This window comes from Rhinolophus hipposideros (genome assembly GCF_964194185.1).
Source record: "Rhinolophus hipposideros genome assembly, chromosome: 13".
Classification (NCBI taxonomy): Eukaryota; Metazoa; Chordata; class Mammalia; order Chiroptera; family Rhinolophidae; genus Rhinolophus; species Rhinolophus hipposideros.
This window is the reverse complement of record NC_138059.1, coordinates 64507990-64530476: the sequence shown is the minus strand read 5'-3', so window position 1 is coordinate 64530476 and position 22487 is coordinate 64507990. Positions and strand designations below refer to the sequence as shown.

General features: G+C 39.9%; 1 protein-coding gene across 7 annotated transcripts in view; it reads left to right on the top strand.

The window, feature by feature from the left end:
* Positions 1–22487, top strand: part of NCOA2 (nuclear receptor coactivator 2) — a 256262-nt gene that overhangs the window by 183704 nt on the left and 50071 nt on the right. For all 7 annotated transcript variants that reach the window (XM_081070062.1, XM_081070061.1, XM_081070060.1 and 4 more), the window contains 3 exons: positions 14896–14999; positions 19123–19300; positions 22009–22197. In XM_081070062.1, the coding sequence (XP_080926188.1) occupies positions 14896–14999; positions 19123–19300; positions 22009–22197 (471 nt within the window). The remainder of the gene's footprint in view (positions 1–14895; positions 15000–19122; positions 19301–22008; positions 22198–22487) is intronic.

The following is a 22487-nucleotide window of genomic DNA, read 5'->3' as shown; positions in this document are numbered from 1 at the left end:
AACATTAGGAAGTACAATCCCCCGTCCCATGTGCGTGCCAGTTGGTCCTGTACAGCCCACCCAGACCACTTGAGGGCCTCTTTCCATCGCTTTCTCTGGAGTGTGGATCAGTTCAGCTCACATTCATTGGGTACCTCCGTGGGGCAGCAGTTGCAGTACAAGGTGGCGACACAAAGATGAAAAAGAGTCTCTGGCTCAAGGACACGACAGTCTTGAGGGAATCCTGAGACGATCCAGGTCAAATCAGATGGTTGCCATGTGAACGTAGTAAGTGATATGATGGCAATGTCAGGGAGGAACGGAGGCGTAAGAAACTGGAACACCTGAGATTCCGGGAAGACTTCCTAGATGAAATGACACCGGGGGCCAACAAGGCCCCGATCGCAGTCTAGTAACGGTAGTGACACCCAGGAACCCACGCGTGCTGCCTCGGCCTGGCCTGCCCTTTCGGAGTGGGCTTGCGTGCACCGCCCGCTGCGTGGGCTTGCTCCCCAAAAACATGCAGCATTATCTTTATTTAAAAAAGAAAGACATTTACATTTGATTAAGTACTCCTGTTTTATCCCAATGAAAGTTAACATTTGTGTTTTCAGTGTTACCATTGATAACTGAAGAAAAGAAACTTACTGTTTTTACTGACTTAAATAAAAAAATTAAATTTATTGGTAGAAAAAACATGGAAATGATATTAAATTTAGTTCATTTATAGAAGTGTCTCAAGATAACTTCAATGAAATATACTGTTATAAGTTCTTGGATTCAACTGGTTTTATCACAAAGGGATGTAATTGTCTTTTAGTAGAAACTTGTCTAGTTCAGTTTTTTTCATTGTGTCTTAGCCTTCTGAAGTCTGTCCACTCCATGTTTAAATGTGAACGATTTCACATTTTTGTTATACAATTATTTATATTGAATTATTTAAAGTAGTTTCATTTATAATTTGTGAACAGGTTTATTGGATTCTCTGTAAGACTGCTTATAATTATAAATGCAGAATATCATTACTTAGCGCCTTTCTTCTGTGGAGCTCAGAGCGCTTCACGTGCATTATCTCAGTAAGCCTCGTAACATCCCTGTGAGGTAGGGGCATTTTGCAAGCGATTATGGATTGCATTGCTTTGCTGAATCAGCACAGTCGTAGAGCATTATGATAAGTTTGGGAAAGATAGAGGTCATGTACTAACTTGCTCTCAGGAAACCCTATATGCAGCCAAATATTTTCCTTGGCACCACAGAGCTAACAACTGCCACCATTCTAGTCTCTGGGAAGCCCACTGTCCATTCATGCAATAAAAAATAACAAACAGTACATTTTGCAAAAGCAAATCTGAGACAGTGTATCTGAGAGGCAGGTGATTTACAGACAGCACAAGTAACAGCAGCGTCTTCCAAGTCCAGCCTTCACATCTACAGAGAAAAGGCCACCTCTGCTCCTGACATGGCTCTCAAAACTGGGCCTGCCCAGTTGTCATTTCTCATCTTCACCCACTTTACCTGCCTCACCTGAAGCCATCACCTCGCAGGCAGGATTTCCAAAAACAGGGTTTTGGAATTCAAACCGTCCATCTGTGCTGAGCTAAACCTGTTTTAAAAAGCCCATGGGTAGAACTTTTTTGAAGTCTTCATGACAGCATAATACTAAATCACCTAGCGTTTGGAAGCTTAAGTAGGATAATTAAAATTGAAAATAGGAAGAATAAATTTTATGAAGATTTTATTTCATTATTTGAAGGGTTACAGAATGATGGAGAAACATCTCATGTCTAATATATGTAAAACAAAAACTAATTTCAGCTAATTTAAACCAGTTCATCTGATAGGGGGTAACTTAATTACTGTTATGTCTTATTCATATTTGTGATGAGTAGTTAATTTTGATATATTCTATGGCCTATACAGTTGATCGTAATTAACCTCCTGAGGATTTTTCTTCTTGATTTATCCATCAGATCGCCGTACCCCTCACTGTCTGTATGTTTTTCAGTTGTGTCTTAAACTTTTCTATAACCTTTATTAGAGAACAAAATAGTCAGACTTGAAACAAAATGATTTTTAAAAATTTCTTGCAAGTGGATTTGACTGCTTACTTAGTCTTTGTATTTGAGAGCGCATAACATATAATATCCAAGAGAATTACTAAATTACTGGACATGTCAACAATAGTTTTCTCCTTAACTTACAAAATTTGCTGGAGAATTACAGGACCATACATCAAGAAAGGAGAGGTTCCTACTGCCTGGTGAGGCATGTCAGTTTCTGAGTGACGCTGACCCTGGTTTTTTTAATTACCTGCTGCTTTAAATCATGTGGAAGGTTGGTTTCTGATTCACGGCCACTCCTGCTTACGTTGGAGAGATTTCATGCCATAAGGTTTATTTAAAGGGTCACTTTGAAGATGAATTTAAGTCTGTTCCTATTGCCATTATGAAGCATAGTAACTACTGAATGGAGATTTGACAGGAACTTTTTTTCTGGAATGTCTTTTGAACTTAGTATACTGATGATGATAAAGAAATTTCCTATTTTAGAAAATTAGGAAAATCTACTTGGGGATTATTTCCCAAATACTTCCCAATCTTTCCTCTCATTTCACCTAATCTCTTATTCTAAATATAGTCATCGTTCTCCTCCATCAGACATAGTTTGGGTACGTGTATTAAAAATCCACAAATATAAATCAGGCAAACTTTGCTTTAAAAAATTCTATAGAGGCCTATATTTGGCCATCAAAACTAGTTTACTGGGCTTTACCTCACGTTGGTCTAGACTGCTTTAGGATGCCATCCTCAGGTGACACAGCTCTTTCCTTGAAGAGGATCTGATGATCTTAGTGCAGATGGATCGTTCGTAACAGCTGTGTCCCTCTGCGCCTCGTTCTGTGCAGTCAGCCCCGCCGGTTGCACCGCCTTGGTCCAGCCCAACTTCAGGAAGACCAGGACCATTTTGAGATTAGTAGGTGGAGAAGGGTAGCCATAATTCAACATACAAAAATATGAGTTCACGTCAAAACTATTTCAAGCATTTGAATAGAATAGAATAGACTTCTGTTTCTGTGTGATATAAAAATGTTACTTTGTGTAGCTTCTCCCTCAAAAGTTCTGTTTTGGGTGACCATAGACCAGACGGTGCAGCTTTTAGACCCAACACTGTATGTACACTTTCACTCTGTCCTTTATCCTCAATTCCTGGAGAAGAAACCTGGGTTCCTTTACCTAAGCTGGATTTCTTTGGAAGGAGTATATAAATTTTTTTTAGGTTTGTATTTGAGTAGTGTTGTGTGTATTTTTTTTAACTGTTAGGTAACCTCATTCCCATACATACCGTGTTTCCTCAAAAATAAGACCTAGCCGGACAATCAGCTCTAACGCTTCTTTTGGAGCAAACATTAATACAAGACCCAGAATTATATCATATCATATCATATCATATTATATTACATTATATTATACCCGGTCTTATATAAGACCAGGTCTTATGTTAATGTTTGCTCCAAAAAACTCATTAGAGCTGATTGTCGGCTTGGTCTTATTTTCGGGAAAACATGGTAGTTTCTAATAGGTCATAAAAAAACTAAAACAAAAGCAATTTTTTAACCAAGCAGAGCATCAACAAACATACAGAGAAGGACTAACGAAATAACCAATAATGGTGGTTTTAGGGACACAAAAAATGGTAAACTGCCTGCAGTAATTGTTCGAACTGCCTAAAATGGGCTTAAGAATAGCTACCGGTAGACCTGTTCTCTTAATAGTCACTGGTTTTCCTTCTTAAACATTTACGTAGGAATTGCTGAGTTTCTGTTTATGACTTAGTAATAAACCTGCTGATCTAGAAAAACCTAATTTTCAGCTACTAGAGATTTTCACCTATAGGAAACTTTGGTGGTTGCAGATTGTCAGAATTTCTGGAGTCTTCCTCTGGAGATGGCCCCCAGATGTCCCATGACCCTGGGGCAGGTGCTGCCTTCCCTGGCCCTCTCTGATTCCTGTCCACACAGAGCTCTCGCCTTGGACCTTGCGCTTACCTTACAGTCACTTCTTTGGTTATCGGGAACTCTGATGGCGTTGATCCCATAATAGCGTGTCTGCCCCAGCTCCGTTTCCCTCTCTTCTGTGGTTGGCCAGACCCATGGTGCTACATATATTTATGTAAAGTTCTCGCGTTGTTATCAATGCTCTGCTTTCTCTACTAGGATGATATGATTTAGCATAATTTAATGTTTCAGATCTCTGAATTGTTTGATTACGTGCTCTATTATCAGCTTCTTGGATTAAGTGCTTTAAATTGGGAACACCCGCTTTTTAAAAAGCGTGCTCGTGAGGTCCTCCCATGGTTGCTCAAATACAGGCTATAAGTGAGAACTGGGACAAGATGGTTGTAGGCACAGTGACACCAGAATTTTAGCCTCCCTTTGGTACTGTTAGACCCCCAGTGGGCGGAAGGTACAGAGTAGCTAACCGCTGGCTGCAGCAATCACTTTAGGAGGCACGGACAGCAGGTCCTGCGTCTGTAGAGAAACACGAGAAGGAAAGGTACGTACCCAGGTGGATGGAAAACGAGGCGAGAAGCACTAGCAGGTCTGACAAGTAGAACATAAAATGAATCAGGGAGCAAGATGCATGTCCATAAAAGGGAAGTGGGAGCCCAAAGGACTCCTGGGCCCCACGGGACAATTGAAGGTCAGGTTCTAGGATGGCTTTCAGTCTTCTGGGACGGAGCTCTCTGAATATCCACTGCTATGGTAAAGTGGAGGCTTGAGATTGAAGCCCTGTGAACAATCCCAAGGAGGTGGGGATTTGTGGCGGCATGGCCAGAAGGGATCACAGGAAGTAAAGGAACCAACTCCCTCAGTCCTTTCCATCTCCCCCATCCTTCACCCCCATCCCTTTCTTCCCTGCTCTTTTATGGGACATCTTTAAGTTGGTAAGCTTCATGTTAGTCACTGGGCATATGGAGTTGGGTAAGACAAGCCCCTTGCCAGCCTCTCCAGGGATTTCAGCCCTTCCCCTGGCCTGATCTCACTTTCTAGATGGCTCTCCTGGCTCTGGCGGTGACCTCTCCTGAGAGGCTCGGGCTTCTCCCTGTCCGCTGTGTGGGAGGAACAAGAAATCTCATGGAGCAGTCTCTTATACCGGGTCCCCAGGCAGATGGGTGATTTGTAGAACTCTTCCTGGGTTGGTTTATTTTCTTAAGAGCTAAGCATAGCTGGGAAAATCCCAGAGGCTGATAAAAAGTCTCATGATACCCAAACTCTCCACTGTTTATAAAGCAGGTTGTAACTTCTAGATGATAATCGGGAGTAACAGAGTTGGTCTGTTTTTGTTTTTCATCTCGCAGGTGTAGAAAGAGGATTGATGGCTTTTTACCCCAAAATGCTATTCCCATTGTTTTGACCACCGTAGGAATTATCCAGATGCCCTTAGCCATATGGTCTGACTTTTTCTCATCCCTTTTCTACCTGACACCTAGACTCCAAAAATCAGTCTTAAAATAAACTTTCATTATGTTAAGTATCCAGTGAATCTCTTCAGAACATGTCCCTGTGAAGAGGCATTTGGAATGTTTAGATCCTGGTGATACCTACTGCAGCTCCAGCTATAGAACTGTTCAGCGTTAAACACTGAGCACCCCCGATGTGCCAGGCAGTGGCACATAGAGGCTCTTGCAGCCAAGAAGCCACCAGTGCAGTTAAAGGGACAGATGTGAAAAGAGATCAATCATTTCAAAACTCTGCAGGACCCTGCAGAAACAGACAGCGCCTGACCTGATTGGAATGAGCTTCTGGAACAGTGTGATGGGGTCTTCAAGGATTATGGTGGAAGGGTGTCTGTGCACAGGGAACAGTCAAAGAAAAAGCTTAAAATCCTGAAGAAGGATGATGCGTCTCGGGAGAAAAGAATCAGTATTGCTAGGGCATGAGGGTAGGAATAGTGGGAGACGAGGTTTGCTATGCCAATAACAGAGTAGTTGGGAGATAAAATATTTACACTACTTAGGCCAAAGTCTTTTTAAGGATTTTAGGGGAAAAACCTTTTTATGTAATGTCCAATTTTTAACCAATTTATCTGGAACTTTATTAAGTGTTCCCATAGTGTAATTTTTTGGCCTTGCTTGAGTTAATCTATGTATTTGAAAGAAATAAAACATTTTTATAGTCTGGTCTTTTGACAGGCTGCCCTGAAATATTCTGAATTAGTGCTGAATTAGACTTCACCTTACTTCTCATTTCTTTAACACCCATTGATTTTTTTTATCTTTATTTTTTTGCTCCCTTCATCTAGTCTCAGTCTCACCTTACAGCCTTCTAAACAAATTATGATTCCTCCATTTCCTTATTCAGATAACACCTAAAGCCTTAGCTAGCAGAGCCCAAGGAAATAGAATTCACTCCCAATAAGCAGTTCTCATATTTTCTTTTACCTTCATCTCTCAGTATTCACTATAGAAGACTCACGTAGAGACACACCGTTATCGCCCTGGAAATGTATGAATGCTGACGTAAGTTGAATGACATGTACTCGTTGCCTTGCAGTTGATTAACCTGCAGCACGTCTGAAGCCATGTGTCTGTCCATGGATTTAAACAGAGTTCCTCCACTGCTTAGGTGGTTTACTGTGTCTGATTGTTTTTTTCCTTCTGTGATCCTTCTTTAAATTTAAGCTCCTACAGCACAGGCATATTTAGATTATGTAAAAGAAAGAGATTTTGGACAAATTGTTGTGTACTCACATGACGTACTACAAAAGATTACCCACTATTTTACCTATCAATTCACTCGATATTGATAGATAATATGTGAAATGGGGTACTAAATAATTATATATTGGTGATAGCAGATTCAATGATAGAGCCTCTTACAGACAAAAGCATTTTCTAGCCAGTTATATCCAGAATCTATTCTGGTTCCTCTTTTTCTCTTGATTTTAAAAGTAGGGCCCACGTATTTCACACTTGTGGCATGAATGTTGGTTCTATTTAAGTGGCCATGCCTAACCATTGATGAAAACGAAACCAAGCATGTTGCTTTCTCTGAAGCAGAGAGTGGGGGGGTTTTGCTGCCTGGAGTAGCCTTGAGATTGGTTCATTTTGCAGTTTCTTCATGCTGAAGCGAAACCATGATATGTTAACAAGAAGCTCAATGTCAGAAAGAGAGGGAGGCAACTTGGGGTTTAGGTTCCTCCCGCTAGTAAAGAAAGTGCAGCTGCGCGTTTTTAATATGCACGGCAGGAGATTTCAGCAGCTTGATGATATATAGTGCATTAATGTTGAAAAGATAAACACATTTGGCGAGCACAGGAAGGGCCTTGTGTTTTTATGTTAGCAGAATGCTTCCTAATGAATAAGAATGTGCTGCTGGCTTCACAGAGCCATATGGCAGCTGTTCTAATTTTAGTTGGGTGCAGATGCATAATTCTCTGGTTTTACCTTCCAGAACCTTTGCGATGCTCCATAACTTTTCCTGTAGTATGTCATCTCTAGTGCTTGGCCAGAAACTGCCTGTCGTTGTTTCCGTGACTCCTTTGCTCTGCATGGGTCTCCTCAGGCCGGTTTGGACAGTCACTCACCTGAAATCATCCAACTCTTAAACACAAGAAACGATGAAAAGTGGGGCTGTATTCCCACTAGAGTCTTACAATTCGGGGAGACGATTAGACGCGTGTTTGACGTCAGTCTACTGAAAAATTGATAGCTTTCTGAGTGAGTGATCTTACTCATTTTGAGGCCAGGGAATTAATTAGAAAACCTGCATAAAGTATCAGGTTCCATTTTTGTCAAAGATTCTAATACTTTCAATAATAGTGCTTCAGTAAAAGCAACTCTCCTCGTGCTTGACCAAACATCAAAATAACTCTTAAACTCGTACTTGGCTTTACGTGTCAGGCAGATCTAAACACGGGCAGTGAGAACATTTTTCTATAAATGTGTAACTACTCCATGGAATGATCTTTCAGTTGACGTATTGTTTTAGGAATTGATATTTGTTTGAATTCAAACTTTTTAAAGGTAAACTAATATCCCCAAGTTTTCCATGGCCTTTTCAGATGATTTAAAAAAAAAAAAAAAAAAACCCACGAAGAAAAGGAGAGCTGCACCTCTTCCATAATGGCCACATCACCCAGTGCCCCTAACAGACGTTAAACAGCATTTAGGTTTCTGAGCCATCAGTGGTGGCTTACTGCTGCTGCTGCTGCAGTTACAATTATGTGGCTGTCCTCTGAACCACCACTGCCATCCCTGGGAGGATACTGGACTCTGTCCTCGTAACGTTTTGTGCAACGGCCCTTTGACTGTGTTTTCAGTTCAGATGCCTAATAAACAAATAGACACAACTTCCTAGCATTGCAAGATTCAGTAAGTTACCAAAAATCAATAAAAGAAGAACATGTAAAGGTCTTTAAAAAATAGAAGAACATGTAAAAGTCTTAAAAAAAACCCATAATTTAAAAATAGCTAATTGTACTTTTTTAAAGACAAATTTTTTGCTAGAATCACAGTTTCTGATTTGTTGCTGTTCTCAACAGAAAACTTAAATTTTACTTTCAAATGAATGCCTGTAGCTGCCAATGATAAAGAACAGTTTCATCCAGCTGCTTCAAAAAATACCCGCTTTTCCTTGTATTTTTAAATCATTGCTATTTCGAGATCAGATGCTTGCTTCCCTGTTCACCTTTCCCTTTGTTCTGAGAGAAAACACGAATAATAATTACTTATAAAGAAAAGCATATGGAATATAATATTAATGGTTTTTCTCCAGTTTGTGGCATGACTCATCTTAACACGGTCCCTGAAGAAATGGGGTTTTGTTCTTCGCTTTGAAACTGGAAATCTAATTAATTGCTATTGGATTTCTGGAGTGCAGGCAAATGTAGGAGGGTACCGGATGAGGTTGCTCTCCAAGCAGCCCAAGAGGGAACGGACACTTGCAGAAAGATTATAGAGACATACTTGGACAGTCTCTCTAATCAGGGCTTTGCATTTGTAAAACTGCTATTTAAAAAATCATTGCTATTTTATGATATTTTTATCTTTTGGGGAGTGAGGAAGAAGGTAATAGAATTATTATTTTCATTGTTATTCTCTTAGATCATATGCTTTATCTAAAAAGAATAATGGTGAAGGTGCAGCAGGAAGAAAATGGAAGTCGGGGCATGGAGGGCTCTGAAAATTAAATTGTATCATCTCTTTCTCCAATTTAAGAGTTCCATCTGTAATAATGAGATTTCCTAAGGTTTTAATCATAGGAAACTCTGGGACAATCTTTTTCTGTTGAGTTTACTGAAGGATATTTTTGTAACAATATATTTTATGGTTAATGGATGCAAAATATAGAAAAGTAAATATAATTTGTGACCTCTGGGAAAACTGCCTAATTTAAAAATATTAAATAGTGTGTTTTAGTGTAGTAATGCTGTACTTACAGAAGTATAAATATGTCTAAGGATTTGAGCTTATTTATATCTGGTACATAAAAATAGCATACTCATTACTGAAATGCTCCATCAAGGTACCGATATATGTTCAGTTAACATAATAGTACGTTCTGTTTCAAAGGAGTCCTTTGCTTCCTCCTATCGAGGCTGAACTGAACACTGAACAGAGGTAGTAATTACTTCGTGAAAAGTACCCACACAATATAAATTCATGGCCCATTTAATTTAGATTTCATTTACACTGATAAAGCCAAATTTCTGGGTATTTTCTATCACTTCATATTATCGGGGTTTTTCTTTTAAATACTGAGAAATGTTCAAAGCACCAATTTAATACAGACTTGAATAATAGATGACAAATTAGCTGGAAAATGCATATACCGGTGGGAGGGGAGGTGCCAAAAAAATGTATTCACGTGACTTGGGTTCATCTTTTGTTATCAGTATATATTGAGTATTACAATTTTAATACAGGTTTTTCCTTTCTTAAAGTGTGTGTATATTTTTCTGGTAGCCTCTGCATATATCCAAACACTTGGTGAGGACAGGAGTGAAAAGCTTTGAATTCTTTACCCTTTGTTTCTTATTTATTTACTGTATGAGTAGTGAAACTTTCCTATTCTCTTAATATATGTGAATAGTATTTGTATGAATATTGCAACAGTTTTAAAAATTCTCTTGCACATAATCAGTGGACTCATACAAAGTTTGTTTTCAAATCACATGTTCTAATATAATGTTAAATTGATCTTGTGAACATTTTTGCTGTTTTCATTTTTAGTCAGGGATTCCTAGAATCCAGTGTAGACAGACTTTTTGCCAGCATTCCTTACCATGAGTTTTCAGGGGCTAGGCTGAGATTTCCTTAGGGCCAGATGCCACATGTGGCCGGTTCCCACCAGTTTTCTTGGCAGGGTGTTACTTCTGCCATGTCTTTGTATATCCTGCAGAATCTAACTCAGTTACAATGTGTGTGAAATATTTCAACCATTTTTAGCTCTTCCTTGAACTTCAAGTTAGCTTCTCAAAGTTTAGCCTTAAATTGTTCTCATTTGTTGCTATTGTAATCGTTTTGCCCTCCCAGCTAAATGTAATCTCTCAGCTGACAACGATTATTCACTCCATCTGCATTGCACACAAAGCGAGACGCCCAAAACAGTGTTCCCGTTTGACTTCCTCATGGGGCCACTCATCCTCTGACTTCTTGTTAGCTACTGCTTTTCTCCTGTTAAAGATTTATCAGCTGAATATTAAAGGAGAAAAAAATGACATGTTTTATTATTACAGATAATTTATCAGAATAATTATTTTTATCCAGGCTTTCTAATAGAGCCCAAACACAGGACATGGCGAGGCCAAAAACGAACACCCATGGAGCCATAGATAGGGGAGTCATACCACTGTAGTCTCTCTGGTGGCTGGGTTGGAGACACAGGAAGCAGGAGCTACAGAATCCACAATCCACACTCCGCCACACTCTGCCGCTTGCTGGCTCAGCCACCATCTTCTTGCTAGCCCCCATTTTCTGCTAGCGTAGCCACAGCAGTTATATTAGTGGCCAATGGCTCACTGGTTACAGCTGACGGCCAACTAGCCACGGCTGATGGCCATCCAATCACAGTTGATGGCCATTTACCACCAAACAAATGTTTTGTCAGATCTCAGTCATCTCCTACTTTAAGTTTTAGGCTGTTACCCTAAATTACTATATCTTCTTTCTAGATTCCTAAAAAGAAAAGAAAATGCTTTGCAGATAACAATCCTCATTCTACATATTTTCTGGTAAAAGTCTAAAATTCAGTGTCTGTACATGTTATTAGAATAATTAAAGTACCTCAGCATGAAAGTTCTTTGGTGTTTTTGGATCCCACCTGAGTGGGTTTTGTAAGTTTGAGTTTTAAAATTCCACAAAATGTTAATGGATGAACTTAGGAATCTTTTGGATCTTCAGAATGATGATCAGGTTCTCAAAATGGAAACATCTCACAAGGTATTTTGATTGTCTGTGAGAAACTAGGAAATAGATCGTCACAAGTATTGATATTTTAAATTTATTTTGTCCTGAAATGAGGCATTATTCTAGACACCACAAAAGCAATAATTCATTGCCATTGTGATATCAGAATCTCATCTAACAAATAGCCTGATGTTTTGTAGTGATTGGCGATAGGTCCAGGTTTGCCTTTGTGATTAGCACCTGTTGCTTCATATCTCACTCTCCCTCAACATTGACCTTAAAAAGAATAAGACCACCATTTGTGACAATGAAAGGATAGGAGAACTTGGAACGCTGAGAGAACCTGAGATGCCTTGAAACTTGCTAGGGCAAAATGATTCTTTCATTATTTAAGAGAGGTTCACCTCAGGAAATCCTTTCTCCATATTACTGACCCTGCCCACCTATTTCATCCCTCCCCCTGCACCCTGGGGAGCCAGCGGGCCTACAGGGAAAAATCAGTCCCTTTTTCCACTCACCCTCTATGCCAGTTGCTTCTCCATTTCTGGGAATAAGTGCCAGTGGTGGGTCTAGTCTAGTCAGCCACTGAAATAGAGGCTTCTCAGAGACAGTGGTCGCCATTGAAGAGACAGACACAGTGACCCCTTCATGCAACTTACCTTCTGGTGGGGATAGTGTACTGTTTCAGGGACTGACTGAGCTGCTGCCTGCAGGAGGTGAGGAGAACAGGACACCTTCCTAGGAAGGTGGGTCAGAAGCTCATGCAAAGGGGCCTTTTCGGTCTGCAAATTCTGCTGACCCTCTGGGGAGGTCTTCTCATGTGAACCATTCCAATTTGAGAATCACTGCTGCTACTGAAAGATTGTTACTGATGAGAGTGTGATATTCCTGCGAGGAGTTAGGGGAATGCTGAATTAGTCATTCTATGGGATGTTGTAGCTCATGGTCCTAGACCCTGGCTGCCACGTTCCAAAGACAAAAACCAAGTAAAATCTCATAGGACCACATAAATACATAGTATCTTTTATGTGGGCTTTGGGGTTAGGTATTAGTGAAACTCAGGGATCCTTAGGTCTGAAGCCTGCTGGGCCCTCTGAAAAATAGGGCTGTTAAATTATAGTAGTCCCCCCCTTATCCAAGGGGATACGTTCCAAGACCCCCCCAGTGGATGCCTGAAACCATGGATGGTGTGTATATATATATATATATATATATATATATATATATATAGTGTGTGTGTGTGTTTTTCCTATACCTACATGCCTGTGACAAAGTTTAATGTATAAGATAGGCTAAGTAAAAGATTAAAAAGAATAACTAATAATGAAATAGAACTGTTACAACAATATAGTGTAATAAAGGTTACATGAATGTGACCTCTCCCTCTCTCTCCCAAAATATTATACTGTACTCACCTTTGCCCCTAAAGGAGGCACTTTCTGGCTGCTCTGTGGCATTATCCGAATTGCCAGCATCTCTACTCTTGCGCTTTGGGGCCCTTATGAATTACAGTAAGGGTGACTCGGACACAAGCACTGTGTCCGCAGCAGTCGAGCTGATGACCAAGGCGGTTGCTGTGTGACTAACAGTGGGCAGTGTCAGCAGCGCGGAGCCCTGGACAGAGGGGTGGTCATCATGGGGGGGCATGCAGCAGGTGGTGCCAGAGCCGTCCCTGGACTGGAGGGTCGGAAAGGGAGCAGAAACTGGAGAGAAGTCTACAGCCTTACCAAGCGAGCTGGCAAAGAAATAAATGTGTGTTATGCCTCATTCTGCATTTATTTGGAGTATATTTGGCAGTGAAAAGAGTTCTAGGAAAATGGGGTTGGGGGGTGTCATATGTGGTAATTTTCTGGAGAGGCTGAGGTGGATGTTTCCTGCCTCAGTCGCGGCTGAGGAATTGGCCTAAGACTAAGCCTGCAAATCAGATCAGCTTTAAGGGACCTCACCGTGGAGGGGAAGGCAGGGAAGGCAGCAAGGGGAGGAAAAACAGTGCAGCCTGTGAGAGCCACACGATACTGAGTTATAAAGGGTACCAGACCAGGCACCTCTACTTATAGCTGGTCACAACTATTTCGATCTAAGGGGGTAAATCAGGAATGTAGTAGGGTACTGAAAAAGCAGATACAGTCTGCTTATGATAAGCAAAGAAATTACTACACTTGGAACTCAGTAAGGAAGAAATAATAACCATAAATATTCTATAGTCAGTTACATTTGTAAACTATAGTGTTTAAGGTGTGTTTGCATATCGTCCCATTTATCCTCCTGTCACAGTTTGTATGTATGGAAGGCAGGTACTAAAGGCCTTAAAGAGTCAAAATTAAGTTGCTCTGACTTCTACGAAGTGGCTGAGCTTAGACTTGAACTGTACAGGTCACGTTCCCTTTTCCACTGATAACAGATGCAGGTGGAAGGTCTCCGTCATGCGCGTGGCAAGAGTTGGAGGACCTGCATAATTTTTCAAATTATTTTCTCTGTTCTCAGGTACAAATGAAGCTTTGCAGGTTTTCAAAATACTGTGTATTTAAAAAAGGCAAAGTTTACCAAGATCATGAAAGCAGGTTGATTCTGAGTACTAAATTGATTTATGGTTTTCTTTATTTGCATTTAATTACAATGACAACATGCCGTGTACACAAGAATATAATTTTTTCAGATACGAATAATTGGCACATTGCTTCTATGTTGTTTTCTAGCAAGTTGTAGATACGTTTCAGATAGGCTTTAATCTTTTTTGATATTGTTGAAACAACTAGTTTACATATATCAATAAATATGCACCCATTTCTTCTGCAGTAGTTTTCCATGATGGACTGTTTACAGGGCCTGTGGGCCTGAGAGCTGCCTCATACATTGTAACCCAGGAGCACTAACTACACGTCTCTGTACCACATAAAAGGGCGTCCATTGAAACTCCCTGGGTGCCTGACAGGGCGCCACTACTCGCTGCCTTAGATTGTTAAGCCCCTTCAGCAAGACAGGGACCAAATCTTTCCGGTTACTTTAAATGAGACAGTGACAAGAAGTGGGACAGTACAGAAGTCAAGGCGGCCGTTAGTGTCACGTGGGAGCGGCCCTCACAGGTTGGGAGCCCTTTCTGTTCCTGCCTTAGATGTGCGTGGCTGTATCTGATTATGCTGCCAAATTCTCAGCAGCAGACCCTCCGATCTCCTAGTTTAAGGAATCTCTTGAGTGGAAAGTAATTGTGCCCTATGCATAAGGGTTTCGTAATCTAGAAGAAATGCTTGTCAGAGACTAGCATAAAACCACTGAACGCACTTTATCAGCAGCGTGAGAGGGGATCTGAGCCACAGGTTCTGGAGGTGAAAAGTTAACGTTCTGGCTTCTGCTTCCAGCAGTTTCTCCCGTCGGGGATGTCCGCTAACTTTTTTATAGCCATACCTGATCCCACCAGAGATTTTAGAAATCATGACAATAAAAATGTGTCCGTGTCACTCTGTCCTTGAAACAGCACTGCTATTTAACTCACCCTTGTGTTTGTTGCAGAGAAAGCAGCAGCGGCCAACATAGATGAAGTGCAGAAGTCAGATGTGTCGTCTACAGGGCAGGGTGTCATCGACAAGGACGCGCTGGGGCCCATGATGCTTGAGGTAAGCACACCACGTTCTGGTTCTGTATTTCAGTGTTGTTGGTCTTCGCGTTATTAAATTCACTTTCAGGTGAATGTAATTGGAGGATAATCCACAATTAATTTTCACTCTTAAGATTGAAGACCTGCTCACCTCTTGAGTTTATTAATATGTATCTGTCTTCTGGCTCCTGATTGCAGCATAGATACGTTTCAAATGCATCACATAGAATGAAATTAACTAGATTAGAATATACATTGACAGGCTTTAACTGCCAGTGGAGCGTTCCTTTTGGAAAATCATGTTCACAAGACCTGTTAAATTCTGCGATGTATTTTAATTTGAAATTTTCCCCAAATTCTTCGATTTTTATATATGCCATATACATATGCCTATGTATACAGGTTAAAATTTGAGGACCAAAAAGAGGTTTATGCTTTTTACTTATGCAACTTCAAGCTAGTTTATTTATCTTATAAAGATGAAAATTGGAAGTAATAGGCAGAACTTTTTAAGATAAGCATCACAAATGTAATGATTGGTCTTAACTGCCTGTTCTTTATTAACTTGAGGAAATTTTATGACCAGACTGCTGTCTAGAATTTGTAAAGTCCAGCTTTCCTATTCTATTAACTAGTAAAGTATTAAACACCTAGTGCTTTGCTGTACCTGTTTCAAAATTAAAATTCAAGATGTAGGCTATGGTAAGATGAGGGGAGAAAAATCAGTGAATATATAACAAGAAGCAGAGGAGCCCTGAGACATAAATTATGTCAGTTCTCGGGATAATTTAGTCTGCTGATGATATGACGAGATTGAAAAGTACCGCATGGCCAGAAGCTCTGCAGCATTGTCACTGCAGAATCACTTACCGTGCTGCAGCAGCCACGCGTATAGAAGACATTAAGCTTTTTAAAGCAAAGATAACCGATAATCACCCCTTTTCTTCTGTTGGTACATAAGATGATTTTTATTTTTAGAAATTTTAATTCTGTGAAAATCTACCATATAATCAAAAGGTGGGCGGGGGGAGGGAGACACAGAAAAAAATATAAAGATTGTCTGACCCAGTCTTTGTATTAATATTTAGAAATGACAAAATTCATTCCCTGGGGCTGGACCTGCTGCCAAAAGACTCTAAATGACCCATGTTGGCCCTTGCTTATTTCTCTCGAATCACTGGCTTAAAAGCATCCAACTACAGTCTTCAGGGGAAAAGCAAAAACACACTTAACCTGATTTTCCAGAGTCAACAGGCAGTGGAAGGCCAGAGAATGCTACTTCCCGCTTGGTTCTCAGAAGCAGATAAGAAAACTCTAAACTAGGTGGACTGTTTAGAATTAGATGGAAGAAAGTAGATAACTTCTTGTGAAAAAGGTTTTGAATTACAAACAAAATTGACTTGAAAATTATAGTAATCTAAATTATTACATTTAGTAAATTTTCATATGTCGATGTTTATTCCCTGTATGGGGTGGGAGGGGGATTTAAGTAGGGTGGAAGATTCCTGGGAAAACTTGCAGGGCTTCTAAAAGGAAATGCTTAGAGTAACCACAAGGCTGTGACTCAAATCCTCTGAGAGCAAGTTCATTAATTGTAGAAATCAGATTGCTAGATGTCAGTGGGCCTTATCTCAGAAAATCAAACCAACATTTTTGCTGTTTCGAAATACTCTTCTGAGAATTCAGTGCATTGAGCAAGTCCCAGTGTATCAGGACTTTCGTGCTAAATACGTTCGAGAGGTACTGCTTGACTCTGGTGACTTGAGGTTTGGATTTAAATCTTTATCTCTGTTTACATGTAATAATTTAAACACAGAAAACTTGTTCTTGTTGAGCTGTTCCTAGGCATAGATGCACACTCATGCTTACATCATAGCATAGTGGTTGCTAGGCAACAAAACCAAATGTCAGCTTTTTTCATCAGAGCATATCATAGTGAGCTTTAAAGAAACACAAACAGTTTTGTGAAATGAAACAATTTGATCTTTCAGTTATATTATGCCACAAATCAGTCTTTTTACCAGGGTACAAAAACAGTAGGAAGCTACGTACACTTTCGAAAGTGTATATATAATAATAAGTATATATAATATACTTATGAAAATCCCTGTTGAATGTGTATCTAAAGCGGTGAGCTTAGAAAGACACTCGGTACATAACTAATTAACTGACTTAACTTCCTGTCCCCCTCACAGACACACACGTTCAAGCACATATTCACAAGGTTTTCAAGGGTTGGTGCCAACCTATTACGAAAGGCAATTTACATACAGTCTTGCTCTACCCAGCATATTGTTTATACCATTGGGGAAACCTGACAAAATATTTAAGAAAAACTTAAAACGAAGTGGTGGTGTTGGGTATTTCTGGAGGGTAAAGGGAGAAGGGAGCTTTTCACTGGTATGTTATGGTCAGTTCTATTTGAGAGAATACTTAACCATGTTTCCCCGAAAATAAGACCGGGTCTTATATTAATTTTTGCTGCAAAAGACGCAGTAGGATTTATGTTCAGGGGATGTCATCCTGAAAAATCATGCTAAGGCTTATTTTCCGCTGAGGTCTTATTTGCGGGGAAACAGTAGTTTTGTGATGAAGATAAAATTGGAAAGATACCCAAAGAAAGCTCACAAAAAGGGAGCCTGTTAAATAATAACTTAAAGAAAAACAAACTAGGGGAAAACTAAACACTTTATACCTCATCCATACACATTGTTATACCAGTATGTATGTGTAACATTCATGTTAAAAACAGTCGTAAATACATAGCGTGGAGAAATGTGGCGTAAACTGGGTAGACCAGGAGGTCCTGTTTCCAGGTATGCCTGATCAACACCAAGGCTTTTCTGGTCCCAATCACTCATCTGATCTATAAAATAGTGCTCTCTGACAAGCAAGGATCACAAAGGGAAAGGAGGAATAACGAAGAGAAACTCACTGAACTCCCAGTCTTTGCATCGCCAAGGCAAACAAGATAGCAAAAGGGACAAGGGTAAATTCTGGAGCAGAAGCGGCTGCCCGTAACTGAAAGCGTGACCTCCGGAATCAGATCCACCTGTATTCAAATTCCAGCACTACCACTGACTAGTTGCAAGATCTTGGGCAATTCACTTAGTCTCTTTGAGCCTCAATTTCTTCCTCCTCTATAAATTCCTTCCAGAGTTATAAATATTAAAATGACACAATGTGTTTAAGGCACAGTAAACATGCTCAGTAGCCATTATTATTCTCTTTACTTCCTGAAATGACCCTTAGACTCTTCCTGTCCTTCCCTAATCTAGAGTGGAATGACAAGGAAGCGTGAGGCTTTGTACCCATTACAGAGAAAATGCCGCTCTTACCTAGGTGCTTCAGGAGCCTGCATTTTGACAATCTAGAGAACAAGTACTCTAGAAAGCCACAATTACATAGTTAACTTTCCAGTGCTCACTGTTATAAACCGAAACCTCGAGTCCTTTTTAAAAGCTCGAGCGTCAGGACAGTGCTGACCACCTGTAAACCTGAGGTCACAGTGAAGACTAGTGGGTCATATCAGAGAGACAGTCCCAGGCCCTTTCCCCACGTACACCAAACGGTAAAGAATTGATGATTCTTTAAAGGTCCGAGATCGTCTGTGATTCTTTTCCTTTAAATCCCGGCAGCTTCAAAGGTAGTAAAATTTGAGGATTTTTTTTCTTGGGATGTGTCCTTAAACATAGGGAAAATCATCAATGAGCCCTTCCTGCCATTGTATTACATAAGGAACTTGACCGCATTACTTTGTGTGGGGTTGGCAGCATGGGAGTTGCTCTTCATCCTGTGGAGTAAGTACATCGATCTCATTTTGAAAATACAGACAAATAAATGCCTGTACACTTTTGTTTGCGCAATAATTACCTCCTGATAATTTAACAGAGTTAGTGTTTGTCATGTAGTTTGTGACAAGAAACCCTGGTCTAGGCTCTCTCCCACTTTCTAAGATGGAGTAATTTCACTAAGAGAAAATGTGTTAATTGTTTCTGAAAAGGAGGAGAAGAGTGAGAGAGCTCGCTTTTCCATCCATCTGTGAATTACGTATTTCCTTTAAAGGAATCATTCCCTTCTTAACAATTGCATGTGGTTTTATGTCGTACCTTTTCTAACACAGTTTGTGCCTTTTCCTTTAGGCCCTTGATGGGTTCTTCTTTGTAGTGAACCTGGAAGGCAACGTAGTGTTTGTTTCTGAGAATGTGACACAGTACCTAAGGTATAACCAAGAGGAGCTGATGAACAAAAGTGTATACAGCATCCTGCATGTTGGGGACCACACTGAATTTGTCAAAAACCTGCTGCCAAAGTCCATAGGTAAAGGATTGTCTGCTGGGTCTCTCCTCACTCCCTTCCCCCTCCCCCAGTACACACATCGTCTTGGTTGGAGGGGGATAAAATTAGATCCACATTATGTCAATTGGGGACATAGAGATGCTTGATATTTAAGCTTAGAAGCATGGCTAAAAGGATATCTGCAGGTATTGATCTCGGTTGAATGATCGCTTTGATCCTATATTTAAAGTACATGAAAATAATTCAGAAAGAAAGTACTCATGGCACCTCTTTTCACGGGGTTGGTTTTGTTGCTGGTTTTTTGGGAAGCAAGTGCCAAATTGCCTCCCACTCTGTCCAGTGCCAGCCGACTCTGTTCTGTCCTTTTTCTCCATGACTGTCTAGTAAGTAGAAGGTCATGAGAAGTTTGAGATTCAACACATTTGGGGAAAAAATATGTATATGGGAGTATACATCATTCGAAAACTAAAACGTTACGAGACAAGTGGTGTGTAGAGGTGCAGAAGCTCTCACCCCTAAATAGGCTCTCTTCGGTGGCCCTGCAGACGTCTCCTTCCATCAGATGCTGCCTCCTTACCCACCCTCCCCGTTTCAGATTCCTGCCTTCTCCATCCAATGTTTGAGACGGTGTCCGCAAGTGTTGGTGATGATTCGGGGCCATAGTTTAACGTGGGTGGTTCGCAGCATGGGCCCACCTTAGTATGGCTGTTCCCACTTACTAAGTGGTTCTTTTTTTAATATTCTCACTTAAACTGATGATGCTGAGAACATCTTCACAGATAAAGAGAGGTGTATATTTTAGTCGAGAATAGGGTCAAGTCCTGAGTTGTTGGCAAGTATTTCTGTTCTTTTTCTTCAGACTGTTAATATGTGCTGGTCTTATTGCTACCACAGTAAACAGGAAGAAGTCCTTTCACGGTCCATTATGGCTGGCCTTTCCTTGATGTGCCAACCCTTTGCTCAAAGTGACGGCCACAGTAATACAACATACCCGAATACTTGTGTGAGGTTCTTCTGTTCTATTCTCTAGTAAATGAAGAAGAAAGTGCGATTTCTTATTTCAAGTAGCTCATATTTTCAGATCTCTTCAATAATTTTATGGCTTTCTCAACCTACCTATACTTATTAATTCACTATTATTAATTCATTTGTCTAAGGAGCCTTACTTTATATTGTACTTTTTTATACTTTGGAATTACTTATTAAACTGATTACTCTATGTAGTCTCCATTTCATAAATAAGCTTGTAAGCTGATGGTGAAATAAACTCCCCAAATGTCTGCACAGGCTTATAAAATTAACTCTGGTTCCTTCTGTTATTCTAAAATAATTTATTGTAGTTAACTTGCTGTTTCTTTTTTCTCTCTAAGGTTTGTTTCCTTTTTTATTCCTCTGCAGCCCAGTGGCTGTGGGGTTAGCCTTGCTCTCACCATAACACCTAGATGTCCCATTACGTGTTTTCCAACTAGTACCTTTTCAGAGTATATGAGCTTATCTTGTGAATGGTCCATTTTTTGATCCCGTCTTTCATTGCCCTATTGGTCCTAATATTTTTTAGACAACACATAAGGAACAGTAAAGAAAAGAATGCCAAAATGAGTATTAGGATTAGTTCTGATTCCAGCTCTTTTACTAGTTGGACAGTTCTTTGGATGTCAGTTTTCTCCTCTGTGGAATAAGGAATTTGACTTGGTGATACATAAATACCCTTTGATTATCAAAATTAGTCTTTTTTTATCTCATTGGTTTCGCTAATGCATTTCCCAAAAAAAGTATGTCTTTCATTTCTTGCATTACCCCTTTCTTATCTTAAATATATACATTTCTAAGTATTGGTACTAAAATAGAAGAGATGTGAAGTGGTTTTTCACTTGAAAAGAAATAAATGATATTAATCGTATATCCTCAAGGATTTTTCACTTATTGAGGATATGTGTGCATAACAGAAAAGACTACAATAGAATAATTCAGCAACAGCCAAGTTACAGAGTATACACTAAAATTTCTGTAAAATTTTAGAAAAGAAAAACCTTTAAGAGGAGGCAGTGTTGAGTGCCCACAGTGGTTGGTTAAGTGTGTAGAGGACCTCAGCCTTAGAGCAGGAGTACATTTGGATGGGAGACATCGAGACCAATTGACATTTTCCATAGAGCAGTAGGAACAGAGATATCCATGTGGGACTGGATATGGAAAAGGGTGGGGCAGGGTGCTGGCCAATGGGAAAGGCCTTGTTAGATGAAGAGCCTGGGGCTGGTTAGTGAGATTCTGATTTATCAGTTTGAATGCTGTTAATACTCCTGACAACATCATCCAAATCCTTTTAAATAATTTAATGCATCTATAGTAAGTGCCACGTACAGATTTTTGAGTAGAGGGTAACATCTAAAACTGGAATGCAAGTAGATTGAACTAAATTTCCAAGAAATCAAAGTTAGGAAAACCCGAAAAATAGAGAACTATAGTATTCCAGTAATAAGTAATCAAGGTCTGAACTTGAAGGAAAGGAGTCAGAGTAAAGAGTGAAAAAACATTTTGAAAATCCCAAGGATTTTCCCACGTTGTTGAAACATTAACCCAACAATTTTTTCCCCTGTAAGATTATGAAATTACGTAGAAAAGTATAAACATTATACAAAATAAAAACGTTTCCTATGTCATTTTGATGATTTGGCAAGAGTGAGTCTGATGTTAGTTTCTTTATCATTTCCAATTACTCTTGCCTTACTCAGTGAACGGGGGATCTTGGTCTGGAGAACCTCCCAGGCGGAACAGCCACACGTTCAATTGTCGGATGCTGGTAAAGCCTTTACCTGATTCTGAAGAGGAAGGTCATGATCACCAGGAAACACATCAGAAATATGAAACTATGCAGTGCTTTGCTGTCTCGCAACCAAAGTCCATCAAAGAAGAAGGAGAAGGTAGGGCAAAATCTCGAGGATATTTTATATATCTGTGTATTTATTCTTGCGCTACTGCTTTCACACTTGATAACCTAAAATTAGTGACCAGAAGAATTGACAGGCAGTGTTTTCTGTTGTTGTTCTTTTCACGTAGTTAACAGTTTCTATGATAAATTTAATGTTTAAGTCTTTAAAACAGCACTATCCGATAGAATTTTCTGCGATAATGGTGATGATACATTATCTCCAGTGTACGATGCAGCAGCCACTGGCTACCTCTGACTGCTGAGCATCTGAAATATCAATAA